At 38.6% G+C, this 25,943-nt stretch overlaps 1 protein-coding gene across 3 annotated transcripts; it reads right to left on the bottom strand.

Moving 5' to 3' along the window:
• Nucleotides 1–1,279: 1,279 nt before the first annotated feature.
• pacsin2 (protein kinase C and casein kinase substrate in neurons 2) lies at nucleotides 1,280–25,433 on the bottom strand. 3 transcript variants are annotated; one of them, XM_085253056.1, is made up of 11 exons: nucleotides 25,277–25,433; nucleotides 12,833–12,924; nucleotides 12,410–12,566; nucleotides 11,901–12,136; nucleotides 9,896–10,051; nucleotides 9,554–9,729; nucleotides 9,328–9,448; nucleotides 7,559–7,689; nucleotides 4,616–4,747; nucleotides 3,323–3,504; nucleotides 1,280–2,857 (listed from the first exon to the last, which is right to left on the bottom strand). In XM_085253056.1, the coding sequence occupies exons 2-11, from the start codon at nucleotides 12,887–12,889 to the stop codon at nucleotides 2,745–2,747; spliced, it is 1,461 nt and encodes a 486-aa protein (XP_085109182.1). In that variant the 5' UTR covers nucleotides 12,890–12,924; nucleotides 25,277–25,433; the 3' UTR covers nucleotides 1,280–2,744. The 3 variants fall into 3 exon arrangements, with proteins under 3 accessions (XP_085109182.1, XP_085109183.1, XP_085109184.1); XM_085253057.1 differs by lacking the exon at nucleotides 25,277–25,433 and adding an exon at nucleotides 16,518–16,538; XM_085253058.1 differs by lacking the exon at nucleotides 4,616–4,747.
• Nucleotides 25,434–25,943: the final 510 nt, after the last annotated feature.

Here is a 25,943-nt window from a genome sequence, read left to right as displayed (position 1 = left end):
TGAACCGAAAAAGAAATAAAGCTCAAATCAAATCTAATCTAGTTATTGTTATTTTGGAATGTGGTAGGTCATTTCCCGTCTTTTGTGGCACCTTTTTATTATTAATATGATCATTATTACTAATGATAAGGAGAGAATTCTAGGAGTAAGGTGAAATGGAGGCAGATTATCAGCTGTGGAATCCCCTACAGGGAACGTCAAGGTATGTGTGTATATATGTGTGTTAGATGTTTTATATTTATTCTTATGAGGGAATACAATAACACTTTTTTTAAACTGTTATCGAGTTGCTCTGTGGTGTATTGCTTAAAAGGTTATATGTGAAAGGTCACATGTAACTCGGATTACTTGAGTTTCCCCGAGTGTGAGAAGAGACACCCAGACCCAGGGGGTCCCAAGCTAGTGTATAGAAAAATGGGAGAGTAGCCAGCTAAATCCTGTGCCAAATGAAATATGCAGATCTATCTGCTGTGGTGACAACTTGGGAAATAAGGGAGCAGCTCAAGTTACCTTTCACTTTATATCCAATATATTGTACACACATTAAGTTTTCTTTAAAACCAAACAAAGCAATGCAGTGACTCGGGGCTATACGGCTTTTTAAAAACAAACACACACCCAGTTCCCATTAAAACAATGTCCAATACTTTCTAAGTTTATAACATATCAACATGTGTGTCATATGAAATGTGTCTCTGAAAAGAGATGCGATTTGTGGATGCATGTTTATTGGAAGCCTAAATGATTATCATACCAGCTGAAACACAAGGGAATACACCCGGGGTCAAAACTATTTAATGGAGAGAGAGAGAGAGAGAGAAAAATAACTTTACTATAAATAGAAACCTGCAGTGTGTGGGAAAACTGCATCCAGTCTAGTTTGTCTTGGATGGATTTGATGCCAAACCTTAAAAACAAAACAGTCAGATTTATCACAGTATCCAACTGCATATTCCAGTTTGTTGACATTTGTTCAACTTTCTGTTGTATCGTTTAAATCCTCGTCTTGCAGAATAGCATAAGGCTACAACATAAAACTTATTTTACAGTCATATGGTGCCTTGTAAGGATATACCCCCTCAAAGCAAAAAAACTATATATTAAAAGAAAAATTACAGCAACAGAAAAAAGTTAGATGCAGTCAAACTTCTTTTAATAAATAAAGTACAATAGTGATCAAATCTGTAACGGTTTGTGTTACCTATTGAAACAGACTCAGTTCTGAGTGTCTTTCAATTCATTGAAGTTATTCAGTGAAAATATAAGAAGAAAATCTGTATATTTTCCCAGTAAATTCATTTATTGTGATGTGGGACAACAATTACAAACCTTTCTGTGCAAGTATAACTGTCACTGCATTTTGCTAGCAACACTCAAACATCTTTCCTCACTGATGTACAAAACAAAACTTTTTCCTCCTCTGCTGTAGCCTGAAGGCATCAAAAGTAATAGTTATTTAATGAATGCTCTTTGTGAACGATGTGCAGTTCATATTTGCAAACTGTGCATTAAGGCTGTGATAGCAATGGCATAGGTCCCAAAGAAAATTAATTTTTCACAAAGCATTTTGTGATCAAAGCAACTCATATGGCCCTCTGAAGGGAAAATATAAATCATATTTACAGATATAGCAGTAACGGTCGATGAACGTTTGCCATAAACATTCAGTTAATGTACAAACTGATTCTCCATCACAACATTTCAGCATCAGAACAACAGAAGCACTTGTGGCATCATAAATTAAGAATTTCCTGCACATCATCCAATCAGAATGTTTGATTTGTTCTAATATTAATGTATATGCAATACAATATTCAATTGTGTTTTTATTGCTAGAACATGAAATCTAAATCAAACAAAATATTCTCCCATAACCTGGCATGTGACAAGAATCGAGAACTGAACTTAGAAGATTCAAGTGAGAAACTTTCAGTGTTGCATGAAAAATATCTACAATCATCAGAAAGGTATGTGAGAAAGGGAGTGGGGTCAGTGGACGCAGTAAAAGTGAACAATCCATGAGTAAAAACAAATACATTCAGCTGCAGTCACTAAAGGAAGTCTACCCATGAATAAAGGTAACTGAGGACCTTTACCATTCCTTTGAAAAACTAACAACAACCACAACGGTTACAAACTGAATGGGGAAAAAATCAAAACCCTGAAAGAAATGAGAGAATATAAACACTAATTTAAAATGAAGTTCATGAATCTCACAATTCAGGCCAAATAATAACAAACATCTATGGACTGGATTCTTTCAGGAGAAATGCAAGTACTGGTTATAAAAAAGGTTCAATTCCCTTGGTGAATTAAAAACGGGCTTGCATATCAAGGCTGTGTTTCGCATGCAAGACTATTTGTAAGATCGTAATCTCAGTGATTTTTTTTTTTTTTTTTTTTTAAATGATCCAAATTCACACATTTCATTCAGTCTTATCCAATATGTACTTGAATAGCTATTTCTGTAACAGCATAAATGGGATTCTAAGTAACATCTTACACCAACAGCAAGTCTTCTTGGATCTTCCTGAAATCTTCTGGAAACTTGCAGTTAGTTTCCAACAGTGTCCACGGGTAAGAAATGACTAAAGTGGTCCTCCTAAGCTCTACAAACCCTTCTCTTCTGTCTTCCACCAACTCCAATCCAGTCATCACAAACAAGGAAAAGAGGGCTGAAAATAAGAGCCTGTCAAGTTTCATAAAACACATTCTTCACATTTGTTTCTATCTGTGGCGATTCATTACTGGATGTCTTCCACATAGTTAGCAGGATAGAGGCCCGTTTGTCCATCCTTGAGCCTGCCTTTGCACCAGCCCTGATCATCTTCTTCACCTATTTTGGTAAATTCATCACCTGGAAATGGGGAGAGAGAAATCTTAATCAATCTTAATCTACGTACATATACAGAAGTCATTTTAATTTTAAAGGTTAAAAAAAAAGGGGAGAAAAAAAAGAAAAAAAAAAGAATCAAGTCAGTTTACAGCATCAGCGTCAAATATGCAGCTAAATTTTTTTGAGCAGAACCAAGGTCACCAGAACGCAATCTAATAATGGGGATGCAACTTTAGGATGTGGTTAAACAGAGTTGCATCATGGAAGTATGCATCTCCAGCAACTATATCAATATGGACTCAAATCTTTTAGGGCCCTTTCTAGCACCTTGTTGAATCAATGCCATGAAGAATTAAGGCAGCCCTGAAGACAAAGGGAGGTTCAACTCTAAGATGTACACCTATGACCTTAGGGTACATTACTGAAATCATAATCTCCTTCACAAATGATTGCTTGAGGCCAAACTGACCCCTTTTAGTCATGTACCTGCTTTGAAGCTCAGCTCATCCTGCTCCTGTCCCTCATAGTCGTAGAGAGCTTTGACAGGCACAGATACAACAGGAGAGGCCGGCTCTTCCTCGAATGGATTACCCTCACCATTGGTGGAGAAAGGGTTACCACCTGTGTCCTCATCCGACCAGTCTGGAGTCTTCTCCGTACTGCTTGCACTGGACAGACAGACCAACCACATAGTAAAACCCTGGTATTTTGCCTCACAAGTCAAAGAAAAACCGTCAAGGCAGGTGGAAAGAGTTTGGTTAGGGCAAAAAAAGAAAAAAAAAAAGAAAAAAAAAAAAAAAAAGGGGGGGGGGGGGGGAATAAAACAAATACAGTACAGTGGAAACCCAAAAGCATAAAATAGGCATCTCCAAATGCAGGGAAAGACAAAAAACAAAAAAAAAAAAACTCCTTTTGGGTCAGTCTAAACAACTGCAAGACTAAAAAGCAAGCATTTGGTTGACGCAGGATAAATGATTTCAAAATTGCTTATATGCCACTGACAACAAGAACTTGAAGTCTATGGAGACGAGAGAGAAATAATAGGGGGCAAAGCAAAAAATAAAATAAAAAAAAAAAAAAAAAGAAAGAAAGAAAAAAAAAAAAAACATCAACGCGACATGTAAGAAAAACAAAAACCGAAGCACAACAAGATGAAGCAAGACAAATCACAATTGTCAACGCATGATTGGAGTTTAACTCTGACCAGGAGAGGGAGCCACCTAAACATCAGAAGGAACTTGGCAGGCAAAGCTGAAAAAAACAAAACCAACAAGAATAATTTACAGTCAGACCAGTTTATGGTTTCAAGGCTATTTTTGGATCCCTCCACCCATTAGGTACAACTGTTATTCAAATGAATAAAAGTTGATACACAAAACTTACTCATTTTGTTTTAAAGAGCCTTTAAATTATCAGCTGGCACAAAAAAAAAAAAAAAAAAAAAAAAAGGAAACAGAAAGACCAATTTCAAATATCCAGATCTGACTGTAAGAGAGAAACAATGCATTTCCACAGCAGAAGCATGCGCCTCCATGCGCATACACTTAACGTTCTGCAAGACATGAAACTGTTAGGGATGAAGAAAAGACACAGGCTTTGTGTGCAATGCCATTCAATGACCATGCAGAGCCACAACATGACACCTGAGGAAGGAGAGAATAAAAAGTAGTGGGAAGAAACCAAGAAAAGGAAAATGCACGAGACGCGACACCAACGACGCTCCACATAGCAAAGGTAGAAACAGAAAATGCTGCAGGTGAGCGTTTCCGGTTCACCAACGTTTTTATTTCCTCTTTATTCACAACGGTGTTGTTGACTGTGATCTCCTGCTCCACGGCAGTCTCCCCCACTTCATCGTCATCTTCGTCAAACGGGTTCGTGCCCGCAGGTGCAGCTTTTGGTACAGTCAGGCTGACAACATGGGACACAGTGAGAGATTGTTGACAAGCATGCATACAGAGTCACACCTGGGATTTAAAAAACAAAACAAAACCCCAAGTTATGCATAACAGGAAGCAGAAGAAGATTGGATCATTGACCCATTCGATATTTTAGTCCAAAAGGAAACTAAAGGGCTATTGCTGTGATGGACTGACAGCCTATCCATGGTGTACCGAGCTTCTCGCTCAGCGACAGCTGGGATGGGATTTAAGTTCATAAGCATGTAAGAAAATGGTTGGGCAAATGAACATGTGTCCAGTGAGGTAACAACTTGAAGTTCATCAGCACATCACACAAGTTAAAGTTGTCCTATCAGCCTTTCACTAAACCCCTCAACCCAACAGTGAGAATCCAAACAAAACAAAGCTGGTCTTGCACAACATCATGGATTTCCCAGCAGGTTCCAGTAGTGTGCATGTAACTATAATGAGCTCTTACAGTCAGACTCGAATCTTTTACGCCATTCTCTGGATTGAAATGAGTTTAGACATCAGTTTAAGTATCCAACCCCAAACAAGGCCAGGCATAGTCAAAGACCGTCTAATGAAGTAAATATTCAAAACTGAGTTAGACAAAAGTCATTGAGCAAAGAGTTGTACAGAAGACTGTGCAGAGTCCCTCCAACAATGTGGGCTTTACTCTATTTTTAAAAAGATGGGAAAATACTGACAGCACTCAAGAAGCAACTTTTTCTGTAAGACTTCCCATCACTGAATCATGTTTTCCACCATCTTTAAAAAAAAAAAAAAAAAGATACGCTTGTGCACCTGCTTTTTCAGCAGGGCCGTCTGACGGTTTTCCCGTCATGGGCTACATTTTCTAAAGCCTGATAATAGAGTGTATGAGTCTAGATGAAACACAGGCAAGCTCAAAAGGTTATTTTAGAATTTAATCAGGTCATAGAATTAGTCAGCTGAAGGTTAGAGATTTCTGCCTCTGTTGCACATTTAGCAACAGCAAGAGAGGTGGGGCTATAACTGTAGGTTTAAGGACAGCTGGAAGACCCAGTAATTTTCATATTTATATGAAAGAGTGACATCAACAAAGCATGAAACTAAACAGACAGAAAGAGCATTCTAGTGAGACTTGTTTTTCACTAATAAGTGCTGCATGTCATAATTATCACAAAGCTATCAAAAACATCAGTGAGCCCCTCCCTGAGCCCTTAATTGCCAGCTGTGGGTTGTTTAGGTGTAAAAACCCTGTGAAGAAGTCACATGAGGGTTGTTTACTTCCTATTATTGTGATTGTGTTTCAAGGAGCAAAAAACCAGAAGAAGGCCTGTATCAGAGGAAACAAGACTCCTACTCCCTGTTTATAGAAACATTTACAGAAGCAGTTATCAGTTGGCCCCAAGTACAGAAATGTGAACGCCTTTGTTTGCATAGTCATGCTATGCTCTCCGAGTTAAGCCTGTGGCATTATTACAGCAAACACTTCTGCAGTGGGAGTCTGGTACAGTGTAACTTAGCTGACTGAAACCATCCAAAGTTGACCTCATAATCATGAATTAAAAGACTTGACATTGCTCTAAGCAAGCGCTAAGAGTTTTAAAATCGGTTTGATTCATGTCTGACACTTCAAATCAAGGACAAAGAGAAAAAAAAAAAAACAAAAAAACAAAAAACCCAACAACAAAGGGAAAGAAAAGACAAATCTGACACCGACTCAAAAACAAGTTTCACCATTATCCAAGTTGTGACTACAGATAGGGATCAGACTTGAAACAAGTACCCATACTCACTGATGTTCAAAAAGAACCAACAATAAGCAGCATATACGGGGGAGTGGCAGCAAGTGCAATGGTAGTGGTCAGAGGCCAAATACTTTCCATGCTTGGCATTCCTTCAATCGGCTCCTCTACACACTCCTCCACAAGTTTTAAATGCACACATCTTCCTGCTTGTTAAGAGCAGACAGCAGGTGTTTGCACATTAAATTGAGAGATTACAAAGCTACAAAGGAATGTGAAGAGTTGAGGCCTCCCAAAACACACAGGCCCATAAAAACCAAACACACACACACACACACACACACACACACAATTTAACCAAGTTTTTATAGAGCGTATCTAAATTAGTCTTTTGTCATCATTTCCATGACTTGTCAAGTCCACAGTACTGTTGCCACGACACAGTTAACAGATGTCTGGGGACAACTACATTCCCATCTTATCGCTTTAGAAAGACTCCTTCATGTTATTAAAAACCGCCAGCCATTTAACTTTGATAGAAGCCTTAAATCCCTTATGTATTTTATTAGATCAATGGAGGATTAACTCACTTACTATAAACTGAAAGAGGGTTTGTGTCGATATTTTGCTTAAATCTTAAAATGAGTCTGTTAATTACAGTATTAGTTGACATAACATCTTAGCCCACTTGCTTTAAGTACAGATGTCCGATTAATCGACCCTTTTTTCAACTTGTCACTACCAATATGAATGCCTATAAAGCATGTGCGTGGGTTGTATTTTCACAGTACTTTTGGCATGCTTTCAGGTATGCACCAGCAGACTTAGTCTCTTGACGATAACTTTATCCCAACAATCTGTATCAAAATGTTTACTGTTGCCATGGGGACGGCTGCACAACTGAACATCATTCCTGGAGCTTCCCTCATGCAAAGTTTACAGCCATTCCTTAAGAGTAGGATGCCATGCACAGAGTGCAGCAGCATCTTTGATGTGGTGAGTTTGGATAGATGTGTGTATTAAATCAGATGTTCTATTCTCTGCACGTTTGACAAAGACAGTGAACCAATGAGTTATCAGACATCTACCTGTTGCTGGTTTTGGCAGGCTGAACAGGCTGGTCTGACCCAGCTGGACTAATGCCCGTCAATGTGATGCCCTCTGATGGCTTCTTCTTTTCTCGTCTGCTCAAGGTTCGGTTGAGGTCTATGGACCATTCCTGTTACACATTTAAAAAAATTACGTATTAAAAATTAACCGTACAACTGTGCCAAACTTAGCCAAGTGAAAAGCGTGAATCAACAAGCCCATCAGCTAGTACAGGGAGAACTTAAGCACAGCATCTTAAACACACAGCCCCAGAGTCCCTGATCAGTTCAGCGTTTCTCAAGCTGATCCACTAATTCTCAATTTTAAAACTGTGCATACATGTCTGTTTATATTTGAGTGTGTCAAGGATATACAGACATATGCAGCATCCATAGCCCATTGAAAGAAACATCACCAACAAATTTTCCCCCTCAACCAAAGAGGAAGGTTATTACATAATTTTATTCTTCCTTAAAATGGATGCAAGCATAACCTCAGAGCTCCAATTGTTTCTCTAACCCCTCTGATTTATAACTTAAAACCAAAGTCTTCCATGACACAGTATCATGTGACACTGCAGAGTTCACATGAACTGCAGGAATGCCTCAGAGGCTGAAATGACGGGTCAGAGTCCAAAAGTTAGAAAGACGAAAGATAAATTACAGCAATTCTGATATCGAGGAAAAGTAAATGTCAGGAAGCTTGAACCTTTGACTGGCACTGATAGTATTCATATATTGTCTGCATATACCACATGAAGTTTTGTCTCAGTTAAGTTTCACTAAGGCAACTTGAGTCAAAGGCACACACAGAATGAGAGAGGGTTAGTGGGAATAAATAGTCTCCCTGTGGCTGCTGTGAGAGAATAGCCCTCATGCAGAACTCACTACAATGGACCATCTCTTAGAGGGACGATGACGAGACCATTCCAAATTCTGTCAAATATGCGGAAAGGAAAGCAGGGGTACAACAGGTTTAATGCAGATAACACTATGTAATCCTAAACCATGTTGCTGAAACAGTTGCATAAACAAAAAAAAAAAAAAAAAAAATCTCCATCTTGCAGGGAAATGAAGCCAGTGATGTTTTATTCAGTTTACTTAAATGTGCCATGGATAGCAGTTCTCAGTTGTGTAGAATTTAATCTAAGGGGAGATATATTCCTCTTTAAACCCCCCCCCAAAAAAAGACAAAAAACAAAAACCAACAACCTAAACTTCCAAAAATAAGCACTAGTCAGACAGAAAGTGGAAGAAGTTGGCTCACGGGAACAACTATGCCTGCAAGAGTATTCAAAAACACTAAATTGTATCAGTGGAAGCGCATGCAGCTTTACCCGCAGACAGATCTACTTCCACCTCTGGTGTCTCAATGCCAAGAGTGACAGAAGGCTATAACTCCTGCTTGGGCCAAATGCTTTACTTCCCTTGAAACTTTTTCATTCAGATGTTTTCCCCATTTCTGACCTGTGGTGCTTACAGCTGCACCTCAAGAGTACCCGCAGCTCTTAAGATAAGCTTCCTAAAGTACTTTAATTCATTCTTAAATTACCCTACTGAATAATATATATAACAGCTATTAGTGTATATCATCATCTCATCAAGTCTGGAACAACAACCCACTCTTCAGAGTGACACGAGTCAAACAGAGCATCCGGTTCAGATGTAAAAACTATTTGGAAACCTCTAGCAATTGCTCTCAGAGCTCAACCCTTCCCCTAGCCGATTTACACTCATGCATTAAATAAGTGTGGTCTTTAGTACATTACCTCAAACTGGGGCCAGTTCATTGGCATTCCAGGACCATGATTGGACCGGAACCATTTTAGGTCCTCTTCAGGATCGGTGCCAGAGATTGTGTCTTCCAGTGTGTGGTAAACTCCCTGATATCTACAATGACAAAGGGCAAGGGATACACTTAAAGTGCAACTATTCAAAGCTCCAACTTCTCCCACATCTGTGTCTTTCTGAAAGGGATGTTATGTCATTTCTGACCTGTGATTGGTTGAGAGGTCCAGGTGCTGCTTAACCTCCAGCAGCACCTCTTTGAAAAATTGAATGCGCTTGTCTTCAAACTGCTGGCACTGCTCGAACACTTGCTCCATGTTTTCCATGTACTGAGGGGTCAATTTGTTCAGCTCCTCGATGGATTTCTCATAACGTTCTTTAGTCTGAAAGGTAAGAAGGGAAGAAATGATAAATCACATTTAACAAACAAAAACTCACACAGATTCCCACATTCAGCTAAGGGGGGGGGGGGGGGGGGGGGGGCGACAAAACAAAATGTCTTCCCAGTTACAAGCCTCCCTCTTAGTCTCTTGCCACAGGAAACTGTACCTTCTGGACCTCTTGCTGACACTTTTCCACCTTTTCCTGGAGTTTCTTTTGGGCTTCAGGGTTATTGTTGCTCTCGAGTTTGCTGTTAGTCTCCCTGCTGGCTGCAAGCTTCTCTTCTTTACAAGCAGTGTGGTAGGCCTTCTTCAAAGTCTCTACCTGCAGGTTTGATGGTTAAAGTAAAATTAAGGAATTGACACAAGTCGTGTGTAACCAGGTAACTTGAAACAGTGTGAGGAAGTGTGGAAAGAATTGTTAACACTGGTATCTGAAGATATAACCACCTCTTTACCCAGCCTTAATTTGTGTGAAAACTTTCAGTGAAGTATGTAAGCAAACAACATTTGTTATGCTTTCCAAAATGTTCAAGTGGCTGCCTTCACATTTATGTGAAACTGATGACCGCACTTGTTCACCGAAAAAGCTGAACTTTTTAATGTCATTTGTAATCATTACGCTAGATGGCTCAAAACAACAAGAGCCAGCCCTAATTTTTAAGTTATAACAGACATTTGTGTGTTTTCCCTTTTCTGAATAGAAAAAAAAATATTTAATGTCCACAAAAACAAAACAAGAAGGCTCGGGCCTATGAATAAAATACTTCATAGTCAGTTTAGAAGGCAGGTCCGATACTGACACAATACCCACTTCCCCCATGTCAGCTAGCCAGTTAATTACCCCCATTTTCTCTCTGCCATTCATCACTTGTCCTTGCCCATCTGGTCAATCAATAAATCTCCATCACAAAACAGTTTTGCTCAATGACAGGCCAGGATGTCACCATCCCCTGTGACATCATACTCACAGGAAGTAGTGGGAGCCTGAAGGTTGCAACATGCCCGGTCATAAATATGCCCAGGAAGAAGGGGGGGTAAGGTTCCAACAAGTAAACAGGCTAAAATAAAAGTAGCAGTAGGAAATACATAGACCTCATTTTCAACCAAAGGAGTCTCCCTCTGTGCCCTCACCATTTCCTTTCCTATGCCTGGCAGTAACCTTCAAAATCAACACTAACCAGATACAACTGTGCTTGTGCTCTGGTGTTGTTTAAGACATTGTTTGCTCTTCTTTCCATGACTACCACTGAGTCAGTAAAATGTATTCATGAGAACTGAGGGGTAAAATTTATAGCTGTGATCAGCAAGATGATAAATGACTTCCTTGCTTTAGATAAGATGGCAAAACTGGAAAGCTTGCTAAGCACCAAACAGTTTATCAACATGTGCTAACTGTATCAGAATTGTGCAGCCAAAGTCCTGAAACAGACAAAAGGACTCGCTCGATTTTATCAACTGAATTTTAAGACAACAAAATCCACCGAGTGCATTTCATTTTTGACCCACAGACCATAGAAGGTGAATGACATTAACAAATTAAAGTGAAAATGAGCAAAATAATAGCCATCACTTTAAGTTGAGAAATTTTACTCTGCCCTATCCAACTTCAAAGAGGCACAATTGAATAAACTACCAGAGGGATACTGCTGAATGCCATATGAGTCATAAGAAAGACTGTCCTTCCTCAGCAACAAAGGTGTGTTAACACCCTGTTTTTGGTCATCTGACATGCAACCATGGTTGCATATAAAAACCAAAAAGTTAAAAATGAACTTCACAAGAGAAATGACGTTCTCTGACTGCTGAGATCATCTTGTGATAAATATAGCAGTTTTTAAAATTGAGTAATTAAGTACTTCCACCTCTTGAGATAGTCACCCTTAAAATTTCCTTTTTGTGACATTCCTTGTTTGGTAGCTTGTTAGCCTGTCTTTTCAGGCTACAGACCATACAACCAGAGGATGAAATTTAAAATGAGAACAAAGTGATGTTTGTGCCAGACTAAAATTTGTAAAGCCCAATTTTGATTTGCAATCCTCAAATGTGAAGCCTTACCTAAATGTTTAGTTCTAGAGTAAAGCTGACGCTGCTCATGATTTATTAAAGCTAAACTACATTTTTCCTAACTCACATCAAATGTCCTGAGCTCATGAGAAGTTTGAAATTCACACCTCTTTGAGTTTCTTGGCCCAGGGTTTTTGAGCCTTGCGGAAGCCATCTTCAGTCTCTTTAGTCTCTTTGAAGCCACCGATCATCTGTTTGTGGAAGGACTCTCTCTGCCAGTTCTTCAGCTTCTCATAGTCTTCTCCCATCAATGCTGCTTTCACCTCCATGTGAAGCTCGCTCACCTTCTCTGCCTCAGTACACAGAGCAGCCCACGCTCGCTCCAGCGTGCCATATTGAGGTCCTGACGGCAGAGTTAGTGAGAAAATTCATGCTTCGATTCAACTTGAGCTCAAATTTCCCATTGTTGATGATGAATCAGCACATTGTTCTGGGTGATAAATATATTAGAAAGATTAAGATGCTACAATAATTATAATTTATTGTAGGTTTTTCACCCAAAGAGCCTTTAGGCAACCGAACCGGCACAGTATAAACTACACTCAATTTACTTAAGACAAAGCAAAATCTTTATGTATATAAAAAAAAAAATTAACTATGTACAATTTAATCTTACCTTTCTCTACAAGTTGCCGCCAGCGCTTCCCCCATTCTGTGAGCTGCTGTGCGTAGGCCTTTTCAATACGCGCCCGCTCATGAATGCAGTTCATGAGATCTGTGCAGAGCCGACTACCATCGTCTATCCGTTTCACGGTGCGCTTGTAGTTTCCAACCTGCAAACCAGAAAATAAAACTTGATGGATATACAGAAAGAAAGAAAAAACCCACACAAACTACAGTGCTTGTTTTCTATTAAAGGGCTTTCTTTTGGAGAGCAGTTACACCCCTCCCAAGAATGATTTAGAGCATAATTATATTATAATTGATCCTCAATCGTTTGCTTGAGTTGAGCCATTTAAAAAAAAAAAAAAAAAAAAAAAAAAGTGTAAATAACCAAGTTACAAACTGTAGAACAGAGGAAAGATTTAATGCATCTCACCTCCCAGAAGCTGTCACTGGAGACATCAATCATGGAGTCATCATAGGTGCCTGACATGGCTGCTGCCCAAAGCTACACTTAGTGTGTGGGTCCTAGAGAAAACGCATGCAAAAATTAAAAGTCAGAATATCCATGTTATGAGCACAAACCACACTCCATTTAAAAAGGTCCAAGGCTTTTTACAATCAGTCTAGTTCACATGTTATTACAATAACTTTCTGTTTCACAAATGTGTGGGGGGGAGACAAGCTGATGTTCATAAACCAAAAGGAGGAAGGGAAACATTTTAAACACTCAAATTTGTCTTCCCTCCATGCATTACAAAACCACCAAGAAAACAGCATTTAGTCAACATCACTGTTCTGTCACAAAATTCCACAGAGACTACAGCTGTGTTCAGACGCAGATAAGATGTGAAAGATAAAAGGTTCAGAAGAGCAGTTCAGACAGATGCAGAGTGTGTGATCTGGTTCGATAATCTTGGCCAGCAGGTGGGTCCCCCACGCCCCCACCAGCACATATGACAAGTTGAAACCACAGCGGCTACTCACAGAACACTGAGTCTCTATTATCGCAGAAAAAGAAACCATCAAGAGGCGCACAGCGGGCAGCTTCCGTTTCCTCCAGACTAGTACGACAGTCTTTGCTCTGTTACTCCTTGAGTCCTCGCATCCAGCATTTCAAACTCAAAAGCCTCAAAAAACAGGCAGTTTATTCTTCCCTTCACTCCTCTCTGCTAAATTTCCCACTCCTCTCCTTCCTCTCATCCTCATCAACTTGGAGGCCCTTTTCATTCTAGTATCTCATATACATTTTCAGATCAGAGTTGAATCTAACCGATGTCAGCTGACAGTTTGCAAGTATCAACAGGATGCAAATGCTTCTCAAATGGGCACTTCAAAGTGTATTTGAACTTTCACCCAGCAAATTCTGTGCTCAGCTACACTTAGAGCAGAAGTAATTTGAAGTTTTTAATAATGCTCAGATGCTGAGGTAGTAAAGTCAAATGTGGCTTCAATAAAAACATAGCAAATTAAAGCGTTCATGTTCTACCTCTATTTTTTTTAAGATCTGTAACTTAAAAAACAAAACTACACACTTTTAGATGCATTCACACCCACAGTGAGTTTAGCAGTTTTATCAAAGTCTTGTAAAACTCCTCCAGTAGTCACTTTTACTTAAAAAAAAAAAAAAAAAAAATCAACTTATAAATCTAACAATTCTCACCCCCAATTGAGAGCTGTCCACTTCCGACTGGATCACACAAGATTCAATTTAGTGCCAAGTATGAACACACTGGGCCCCTTTCAGCTGTGCGAGACAGTGAGAAGATGAGGCCCACTGCTCTGTGGGTCTGTTCATCAATGGTCAGTGGCCCATGGCCTCCAGGGCAGGACTTGGACAGAGGGTAGTATTGTGGTGTCCACAGGCCAAATGAACAATTTTCTCTTAAACTGTGAAGTTATGTCGGTCTAACAGCCAATACACACACTCAGAAGAAACTATGCAACAACAGATGGTGTGCCACCATTTCTATACATTTTTTCTTTTTAAGAAAAAAAAAGAAAAAAAAAAAAAAAAAAAGGGGGTGAACTTTAATTTTCTCATAAATGACAGCTTTAATAAGCTGTAGTTGTGGAGCATTTTGTCTGCATCAAAAAGTTAGTCCAGTTATAACACCATTCCTGACTCAGTTTATTGTTGTTAAACGGGTTACTTCTCTAAATAAGAGCACCATTTCAATTTCATTATTTGTGCATGTAAGCTACACACTATATAGAGAATCAGAGAAAACAACAATACTGAGTCAAAAATGAGCAAAATGGGTCCCTTTTAAGTTAACAAACACCACACACCCTGTTCAGTCATCATACACTTTTGAACCAATGATGGGTGGAGAAGGGGAACTAACCTTGAGCTCTAACATAACAGACTTGACTGATTAGACGTGACCGTATAGTGCAAAATTCACAATTTTCTTTGTAGACCATCCTTCATAAGAAATCATGTAAGAGGTATAGATGATCAAAATCTCAAAAGAGACAAGCCAGAAGAGTGTAAATGAGCATGTGATCATTAAACTTCAAACAGATACCTCTTCATAACAAAATTAATTAGAGCCAATTTCCAAGAATTAAGGGGCATGTGCAATCCTGTTGTCCTATCCCTCCTACCAGCCGTTTCAAACAGTGGACTACACAACACAAGCTACTTGTGTGGGTGACAGGAAGAGAAAAAACAAACAAACAAAAAAAAAAAAAAAAACGCCCAAACAAAAACAAAGGTGATGTCAAGGGGCAAGGACATTTGAAACCAGCAAGAAAATTCAACAGAAACCTCTAATAACATCATAATGACCTAAAATGAGTAAACCAATAACAACCGTAGTAATACACATACACATTTCTGTTTTGCTACTCATGGGAGGGGATGAAACTGAGAATATGACTTTGCCTTTACAAGATACATAAACATCAACATTTTGAGATGTGTTCATGTGCTTGGGGATATGAAAACTCAGTTTAAACTACATACTTATATTCTCAGGATACAAATATGTTTGAGCTAGGGCTGCTCGATTATGGCAAAAATGATAATCACGATTATTTTCACTGAAATTGAGATCACGATTATTTGACGATATTTATTTCGTCCGCCAGAGCTTATATTATTTTTTTACATGCTGTAGTGCCATTTGTGGGAGCATTTCAAGTTGCTATACATCAATACAACTGTTATAGCCCATATTTTAAAAATGTGTATGCATTAAGTCCATAGTAACTACATTAATTGCAAAAAAGTGCAATAAACTACAAAAAAATTGAAAATCGTTTTTGTTTTTACATATATTTCTACTTGGAGAAATTTAAGAGGTTTATCCCTCAAAACTTTAAATACAAAAAAAGTTGCAAAAAATAGTTTACAACAACAACAACAACAGGAAATTTATTTTGAGTGTCTTCATAGTTTTATTTTTGGAGATACAGCAATTTTTATATACTGCAGGAAAAACAAAAAAAACAATCCTATGATGCAAATTTGCAAAGAATGTGCATGTGCATCAAAATAAACTATTTCCAGCAGTGCAATTCGAGTTCTAAGGCCTACAAGTAAAAAACTACATTTTCCGCAAAAACGACGTCACTTGCGATAGTTCGCGTTGACGTCTTGTTCAATGTGGGAAGTTCATGATCGGATCGGCAAAGCGTGTTTCTGGAATATTATGTTTTTGTTCCTGCAAGCTCTTTTTATGCAATTTTTGCAAAGCTATATGTAGAAGGAAACCGTGACCGAGGACAAGCTGATGGCATAAGAAGTACGTACAACTCCTCTGGTTTCATATGGAAAAAAATTTATTGTGCTAGCTTAGCGTTCAGGTTCTACAGGGATTTAAAAATAGTTACACAAAATGAGCATGCTGCTCTGACCGGCTTTAAAGGTTTAACAATAACAATGTATTGAATAATGACTTTAAAAAAAATATATAAAATAGTGTGCAAATACTGATAACAGTGCAAATGTTTGCAATATAAGAAATAAATGAAAAATGTGAACTTTGCAGTGTTGCTCTGTGGTGCAGCTACGACACCATAGCAAAGTTTACACACTGTGTCTACTTGATCCACGTCTGACTCCGCGAAGCCATAATGTTTCCACACCACTTAAGTTTTTTTTTTTTTTTTACCTCTATTTTCAACCAACGGCAGTCCACTCCTCTCCAAATAACTTCTGCTTAGCTTTCCGAGCTTCCCTCGGGTCCTCTTGTTGTGACGCGTGTTCGAAATGCAGAGCAGTGCGCTTGATTTGCCACATGGAGCAGCGCGAGAGTAAAGCATGAGGGAGGGGCTAATAATCGGCTCAGTCATTTTTAATGATCGTTGAAAGCCCAGATGTAATCGTGATTAAAATTCGATTAATTGAGCAGCCCTAGTTTGAGCAGGTGATTGTTCTAGTAGCTACATTCAAAATAAACAAGGATGAATAGGACAATCTGTTACACACTTAAAAGAAACTTAAATCGCCACAAAGACTGAATTCCTATATAGGAAAACCTCTGCACACCCTTGGCTCTGAAGGACATTGTGTGGACTGTGCTAAACAATTGAACACAGCTTGAGCCAGAACTGTAAACAATGGTGTTGACTAAGCTGGGGTCTGAAGTCCACTCAGTCTGTCACTGTAGGAGAACGCTGGAAATTTCAACACTATGCTGCTATGCCCAAGCAAAAAAACAACAACACTTAAATATGCGGAAACTAAAGTCGAGAGTGTTTATCGTTTAAATTTGAATTGAATAAAAATGACAAGTGTCTTTCTAAATGTATGATTTAATCAAGACTATAGACTGCCTTAGATTACAGGCTTAGAAATTGCATAATCACTGAAGTCTGATAAGTGTATGTACTAACCACAGTGGAATTTAATTGCTGACAATAGCCTTAAGATAGAAGTGAACAAATACATTCCTCAGTGCCTGACTGAGCCATGGCATGTTAAGTAAATTCCCACACTGTCACTACTCGAACCCATTTTGCAAAAAACACACCAAAGAGCTGTTCTACGAATTGAGTTCAACACAGCCAGGCTTTCTTCGAGTTAGCTGGACTGACAAAACCCCAAACAGATAACAGTATCTTGATAGCGGTTATCAACTTTCTTTGCCAACCCTGGCTCTCCAAGTGCCCACATGAAAGGGTGAGTTTGACACATCATTTCCCTTTTTTGCCACATCAAAGACTCAAGTTCTACACTGAACGATACTGCATACTTCCAAAGAAAGGGGCAAATATACCAACACAGAAGATGCTGCATAAAATCAAGAATCTTTGAATGGAGAAAAAAAATAAATAAAAAAATAAAAATTCCAGCATCGTTTTTCCAGGTTCAAAGAACTCTCTGGTGCGTGTTTATGTACACAAGTAGATAACTAGGGCAATAAGTCTTTAACTTTAATTGAAATCTATGCATTGTCTTTTTTGGGCTATTTGTTAAAGAAAATTTATTTTATGCTTGAGTAAAGCAAGTCCCATCATAATGAAAATATAATCCTATTGATTTAATTTTGCTTTCAGGAAAGACCAAAACCTTGCTTGAGGATGCATTGGGAGGGTTTGGTACCAATAGTTCTGTATGCAAGAAAAACCAGGCCAATGTGATGCACAGTTTGCACTATGATAACTTTACAACAGATTCCTTTGGTGCTACAGTTTTGCAGGCTGGAGATCTTATATTAATAATCATAATTCTATAATAAGCTGAATGTTACTGAAGTCTGAGTCAGATAAAGTGGAAATTACAGCAGACTTTACACTGGAAAAGGTTATGTGGTCAGCATAGGTTGCTATGGCGCTCTTCCCAGGTTAAAACAGAACCACCTTCATTACACTGAAAGACTTGACATAACTCGCTAACCCATTAATCTTGCTTTGTAATACACTTGTCAGGCTGTCTGTTTGGAAAGTAGTATTAGTGGTTTCTTTTGTGAATGGTTTAAAAAGCAGACTCCGAATAGGGTGAGCACGACCTGATGAGGTATAGTTTACCTCTGCTCAAGTGTTGAAACAAACAGTAAAACAGGACAGGTTGAGCATATGATGTTATTGAAAATAATAATAATAAAATCATCTTCCTTAAAATCATATTGTTTTAAATAGATATGAGTAGTATAAAGCGAGCTCAAGTCTGTTCAATACTCTTATATGAATGACATTAACTTCTAAAACAGTTTACTGTTATTTTAGCTGCTGTTGTAACAGTTCTAAGGTTGTAAAGGTTCAAGGATGTATTCACAGACTACCACATATCTTTAGGCATATATGTATAATTATTAGGAGGAGGAAGAAGAAGAGGAAGGAAAAAAAAAGACTCGTCTATTACTGTGTTCAACATTTTTAGTCTTTATTATAGCTGGATTTGCTTTCCTTCATGGGGCTTTCCATGATAATCTCATTAGTTTCCAGCTGTGCTGATTTATAATTTCTCCGCATTGGGCATAACATAATGTCAAAATGTGACATTTTGTCATTATGTAGGACACAGGGATAACTGATAAATGCTGTGCATTCCCTCAAAAACAGGACATCGACCAGTGCTGATGAATGGCAAAAGATGACCATTTTATTAAAAGCACATGAACACTTACTGTAGTATGCTGGCAAGAAGTGAGAAAGCCTGAGTCACGTCTGTAAAAAGACACGAGCTCCCAGTGACTTCTGCAAATGGTGGGAAAGACTGCTAAGCAAAACACACCCTTTACCAAGGGCATATTCCTTTCCATAAGCTATCAATAGACAGACTTCTCATTGCATGTTTATGTTCCTCAGAGTGCCCTGCAGACTGTCACAGATAGTAATGAATGAAGCAGAAAAGCAGGAAACAACAGGACGTACGCACCACAGAAATGAGCACATATATACAGCCGACAGGCGCACACATGCCTAAAGCAGTCTTTATATCAGTGGTTGAGAAACATAATCAGAACACCAGATGATACAAAGCAAGTGGTTTGATGAGGATTTGTGATACGATGGCCATTTTCAGTAAAACATTTAATAGTGAAACACAGATATTGCTCCATTCATGTGACATAATCTCATTCTGCCTCCATCTAAATGCATTCAGTAATTGGAGGTATGCTGATGACTTCTGTGTCAGTTTTTGTTGCCTGACAAATACATGTTAGTCTGGATATCTGCCAGTATAAGCAAGAACCCACAACTTATAAAATGAAATGAAAAGGCACATCCACATTTGCTATATTTTTTCCTCAGATAAGATTTGCAAGAATTTTTGAATGGGCCACTAATGACTCCAGGATTGATAGATATTTAACTGCCTGCAAACTGGGCTGCCACGATTAGTCGACTAATCACGGTTACGTTGACTATCAAAATTGTCGACAACAAATGTAATAGTCGGTGCGTCGTTTAAAGCCTTGTAAGATCCTAAAAGACGCACGAGTTAGTAGGATTTAAGAGTGCAATAACGGACTGAAACAGAAGATGGCAGCATTGCATGTACAAGGATGCCAGCTGCCATTAAACCCTGAAGTAGAAGAAGCAACTCAGTTTTCGTAGCTGTGTCCAAATTCAGGCCGCATCCTTTGGAGGCCGATTACGTTACAGCAGCGTGACGAAGGCTTCCCAAATTCGAAGACGCCTCCAACTGCGTTCTTCATTTCCTCAGCGTAGCTCAACCCCCAACCCATCCCAGGAATCATAGCGCGGCCCAGCCAATTCCAGTTTCCAACAATGGCGGCAGCTACTTAGTTCTAATATTACTTTTTCTGGGTCACAAAATAAACTTTTAAGATATTTTCAGGCGAGAATGTAGCTGTGCAAATATCTGATCGGTTTATCAAGACATCACATATTTGCAAAAGTGCTCTGACGTTTTCGGAGACATCTCTTACCCACCAGCTGGCTAGCTAGCTGGGGGGTTTAAGTGGTCACTCGAGCCAGCGAGAACACCGGACTCTCGGCAAATCGTTTTCAAACCCCCCGCGGACTTTCGCTACTCAGGTTAAACATGATATATCAGTGACTTAGATAACTTAAAACTGTTATTGTTTGGCTTTTTTTTTAGCGTTTTATTTGTTCCTGAGTAAATCGGTCTTGCTGAGATTAAAGTTATAGTTTTCCCACAGCTGAATAAACATCAAACAGAAAACTGATTAAACGGAACTGTGAGATGGTCGAGAATTTACTCCAGTGTCCTGTTATATTTTAGATAGCAAGGAGCAGACGGCTGAGTTTATTAAACTCCACTGAGACAATCTGCAAATTTTATTAAAAGTTTAATAAACTATCATCTTGTCTTTATTTTTAGTTTGCACATACCTTAAACACTTCAAGCTGTAAGCTAATGGTAGTTATACAAATCCAGACGCATGCTGGTGCAATAAGCTGTATGTTTTACGTCCAATGGATGCATGATCTTATTAGTCGACTAGTCGCAAAAAATAATCGGTGACTAGTCGACTATCAAAATAATCGTTTGTGGCAGCCTTACTGCAAACCATAAGAGGTAAAAGAACCAGGAAATTGATTAGTTGTGAAGCTATGATACTTTTTTATGTGGAGGGTAGACTAAATGTTTGAGCAACTTCAACCATTTTCATACATGACATACACAAAACAATGCAAAAAATGAAATATGTGCTGAAAGCTAATCACATGGAAGTTACTTACCAGAGCAAGGGTGATTTTTTTTTGGTTTTGCATGTTTCCATTTTACTTTATTGTAGTACAAAGCAGCTGCAATCTCTGTGGTGGAGAGTGCAGCTGAGCTGATCTATCCCTTCAATATTGCACTTTCACTGCAGGGCATTGTTTAATACCAACTGTGCTAAAGAAGGAGGGGGAAAAAAAGAAAAAAAAAAAAAACTTGTGCACTCAGGAGTAGTAGTAGTATCCACCAAAAAATAAAAATAAATAAAATCACAGGCCATGACCTTTAATATCTATCACTCTCAGTCAACTCTGCCCTCCTTTCCTCACATGAGCTCAACAGCTGCTCTTAAAGGAATATGCCTTTCCAGAACAGCATCTGTGGCCCTTACAGACATCACTGGTAGAACTTAACTATAGTTAAGAAGCCTCAGATCTCTACACAATGAAACCGCTGGTCCGTCAACACCCAGTTAACTGTAGCCTCGACATCACTGATCAGTCCCCCTGTTGCTCAGTGGACAAGGATAAACAATGGCATTTGTTCCACAATTTCAGGCACTTTCCACTCTGTATGCCAGCAGCATGGAGAGAAACATAATGGAGGGAAATCCAGTATTACATGAAAGGGAAAGAGGAGATTGTTACATCACCACCAGGCATGTTTTCCTGTGGAAGCCCCAGTCTTGCATTATGAGCAGTATGCAAAGTCTTCAGCAAAGTAGGGCTGCCACAAACAATTATTTTGATAGTCGACTAGTCACCGATTATTTTTGCAATTAGTCGACTAATCAGATCATGCATCCATTGGACGTAAAACGTACAGCTTACTGCACAAGCATTCATCTGCCCTTATAGAACTATCATTAGCTTACAGCTTTAAGTGCGTAAGGTATGTGCCAACTAAAAATAAAGACAAGATTATAGTTTAATAAATTTTAATGAAATTTACAGATTGTTTCGGTGAAGTTTAATAAACTCTATGCTATCTAAAATATAACGGGACACCGGAGTATATTCTCCAGCATCTCACACTTTTGATAATCAGTTTTCTGCTTGACATTTATTCAGCTGTGTAAAAACTATAACTTGATTTCTCAGCCAAACCGATTTACTCAGGAACAAATAAAATACTAAAAAAAGCCAAACAATAACATTTTTAAGTTATCTAAGTGACTTATATATGTTTAACCTGAGTAGCGACAGACGGCAGTGGGTTTGAAAACGATTTGCCGGGAGTCCGGTGTTCTCACGGGCTCTAGTGAGCCTTGCCCCCGGCTAGCTATCGAGCTAGTGGGTAACAGACGTCTCAGAAAATGTCGGAGCGCTTTTGAAAATGTGGTGTCTTGGTAAACTGAGCAGATATTTGAGGTTTACACAGTTACATTCTCGCCTAAATATACGTTAAACGTTTATTTTGTGACCCAGAAAGAATAATAAGAGTAATATTAAAACTAACTAGCTGCCGCCATTGTTGGAAACTGAGCTGGGCTGCGCTATGAATTCTGGGACACCGCTTCTTCTACTTCTTCTTCGGGGTTTAACGGCAGCTGGCATCCTTGTATATGCAGTGCTGCCATCTTCTGTTTCAGTCCGTTATTACACTCTTAAATCCTACTACTTATTCCTGCGTCTTTTGTGATCTTACAAAGCTTCAAATGACGCGTCGACTATTAAATCAGTCGTCTACGATTTTGATAGTTGACGTAATCGTGACTAGTCGACTAATCGTGGCAGCCCTACAGCAAAGAACCGCAAACAAGTAATCTACCAACTGTTACAAATCAATTTCTTATCCTTATTTTTGTTTATAAAAGTGGATTGGCATAAAAGAAGCAATACTTATTTTTTGTACTTTACATACTGTTATTAGTGTTGTTGATATAACAATATATATCGGATGACAATATAAAAACAGCTATCATTTCATTTTACGTTTGTTTCGTGGTGTCGGAAAATAAACTGTTTATGGCAATATTTTCTCATCGTTTTGATGGTCATTCTAGTGGCTATATTAATTTCTTAAACTTCTCTCTTTCTCTTATATAACCACACTATGGATGGACAAGTGTCTGTTTTTATGCGTTGTGGTTAGCAACAACGAAGGTAACACCATCACGTGTCCGCTTGTTTATGTTCCACATAAACCTTTCACAATAAAGCTCAAGATCCCGTTGAGACTTTTCAAAATAAACTGAATCACGTGAAAGAGCAGATTATTTACAGATGAGAAGTAAAACAAAAAACAAAACAAAAAAAACAAAACCTTAGACTCAAACCTTAGAGGCTTTTCCCCGCAGCACGCTGTGTAATAAATACTCACAAAAAACAAAAAAACAAAAACAAACAAAAACGGCAGCTGTTACAACTTATGTCTAAAAATTTATAATTTCATGCATCTGTTAAAACACTTGATTCCAGCTACATGACGCGCAGCTGGAAACACTTCCATAAGTCGAGCTGCCCGAGATTCACAGAATTTACAGAAAGTGTTACATTTTTGTGATTTATATCGTTATCGGGACGATAGAATTCTTATATCGGGATATGAGATTTTGGTCATATCGCACACCCCTAACTGTTATAATGGCAAATGCTCATGCAGTGGGTTGTTTTTCCTGCTTCTTCCTATACATCACGTCAGAGAGTGGATAGCACTAATACGGTAATTTCAGGCACCATCCAGGTGTTCATAGAAGCCCCAAATCTTCTGTTTCCAAGGGGAAGCTAAAGAGAAGAAGGCTGGTATAAAGGGAGACAGAAAGAACTTTTTAAACTGTAATAAGAAGTCCTAATCTAAAATAAATAAGGATTATGTTGAACTGAATTAGGTCTGGGCAATTAATTCAATTTAAAACTCAATTATCTACCAGTTACGAACACAATATTTACATTCACTGCTTGAGTCAAGAGGACCAAAAGAAAGCCTTCAGTCAAAAAACACCAATGTAAAAGTCCTCTTGGGCACAGATTTTATGCCCAAGTAAATGCAAATGCTACTTAGAGAAAAAATAAAGTTACTTTTCTTTAACCAACCCTGGAAAGCCCAAATATATTTGGTGGCCACCAAAACTTCTTATTTAGAGGAAAAACAGCTGCACAAAACACCCATCATGATGTCGAGGAGCACAAGAGTAAGAGACTGTGAAAACACGGGGGAGTTTGGTTATGAGATGAACTCAGTAGCATATTATTTATTTATTCTAGTTCTAGTAAAGATAGTCTCATCAAGTGTTGCAGGCCCATAGTCATTTAACTTCTTCGTGGGAATACACCAACAACAGTACCTCAAAATGCAGTGAAGTGTCCTCAGCCTGAATTGGAACACCCATTCTAAGTTTAGCTTGGTTATGTGAAGGTCCAAGCATTTTGGATGTCTTCCCCCCCCATAAAAAAAGGAACCAGGTGCATTTTCACTACTGCTTTACCCTGACAACAAAACTACACATACAAAACACAAGGACCTCAAATCTCCGCCTTAGTATCCATCTCTAAATTCTCCTGCTACATGATGACTGATAACTTCCACTCATTCATGGTTAATGTCATGACCATTAGGTGTTTTGTTATAGTCAGTCCCCAAAGCTCTGAGCAATATAGACACAGACTGTCGGGATATGTGCAGCACAGGAGTTGAGGAGGGCAGAACTTGGCAGCCAGATGACACTGCAGCAAACTGAGCAGAGCAGATCAAGAGGGCATGTGTCAGAGCTCAGACAAACATACCAATCTATTAGTTTCCACGGAAAATGTTAAAATTATGTAATGCTGCGAGCACAGCGTGCAAGCTAGGAGGTTATCTTTACTTGCGAAACCTGCCCCGCCCTTTACCACTTCAGCTCCAAACTCGCATTACAAAAACGTGAGAACAGTTGAGGTGAAACAGCTTAAAGCAGCTAACCGACTCTGCTTTATAACAATAACATCAAATCCCACATAAATCACGGTGACATTTAGTACATTACCACTTAACTGTGCTGGCTTAAGTCTTACTACAGGTCCCCGGAATATCCAAGTTACTGCAACCGTGATAATAGTCAGTGGTGAACTAGTTCAACTTCACTTTTACAGTCCATGACACACCTGAAACCACTTTAGCGCTACCATTATCTGACCTTTCCCACGACTAAATACCGGTTCTCGTGTTTGTAAAGCCAACTTCCTTCAAGTGCGAATTAATAAAGTTAGCCCTCAGTTAGCTCCAACATTAGCGAATAAGCCACAGCCCCTTCAGTTAGTAATAGAGCACAACATAAAAGTATCTATGTAAACTTACCTTAAACTGGTCCTATTGAGGATTTATGATCTAATGAAGCGTTACTGGTCCCAGTGGTACCAATTTACAAATCTTTTCGCCGTTTTTCTGCTCAGCAGCGGCACCATGGATCAACTGACTGAAATAGCCGTGTCAGTTATAAGCAGACGACCCTGCACATCCGGTCAAGATTTTCACAATAAGACTGCGAGGACAGGCGATGACGTATATATAACGCCAAGCAGAGTTTCACAGAGATCATAGAGCTGAAGGAGACTGCTTGAATTAAATTACACACTTTATTGAGCAAACAGCTCATGTGAGATCTTTAAAACAATTAAATAATGAAATGCATAACAAAAAAGTCCTTTTTTTGTTTTCCATAAATAATGTTTGAATTTACAGCTTTCGCTTGAAAATATTTGTGCTCATATGTTTGCAACTTTTAACAAAAACAAGTTTTTTTTTGGCAAATAAAATAAGTATGTAAACAAATTTTATGGTTATAGCATATTCAAAACAAAGGTGCTATACCATAAAACACACCACAACAATACAAATAAATAATAATAAATATTAGATTTAAACAGCACACTATCATGGTATTTACATAAAATTATACAAGAGACTGTCATCCAGCCACAGTTCCAATGATCAGCCACTTCCAAAATCTTCATATAAAGTATGT

The sequence above is a fragment of the Mchenga conophoros genome, linkage group LG17 (assembly GCF_057382185.1).
Source record: "Mchenga conophoros isolate Kocher_MC1m ecotype Shallow Benthic linkage group LG17, M_conophoros_male_GT1.1, whole genome shotgun sequence".
Taxonomy (NCBI): Eukaryota; Metazoa; Chordata; class Actinopteri; order Cichliformes; family Cichlidae; genus Mchenga; species Mchenga conophoros.
Note: the sequence above shows the minus strand (reverse complement) of the source record. Positions and strands in the feature narration are given on the sequence as shown.

Coding starts and splice junctions, on each gene's coding strand:
- pacsin2 (XM_085253056.1), bottom strand. CDS start 12,889: ATGTCAGGCACCTATGATGACTCCATGATTGATGTCTCCAGTGACAGC. Junction 12,137..12,409: donor GCGGCAACTTGTAGAGAAAG/GTAAGATTAAAT, acceptor CTCTGCCGTCAG/GACCTCAATATGGCACGCTG. Junction 4,748..7,558: donor CCTGCCAAAACCAGCAACAG/GTAGATGTCTGA, acceptor CCATGTTGTCAG/CCTGACTGTACCAAAAGCTG.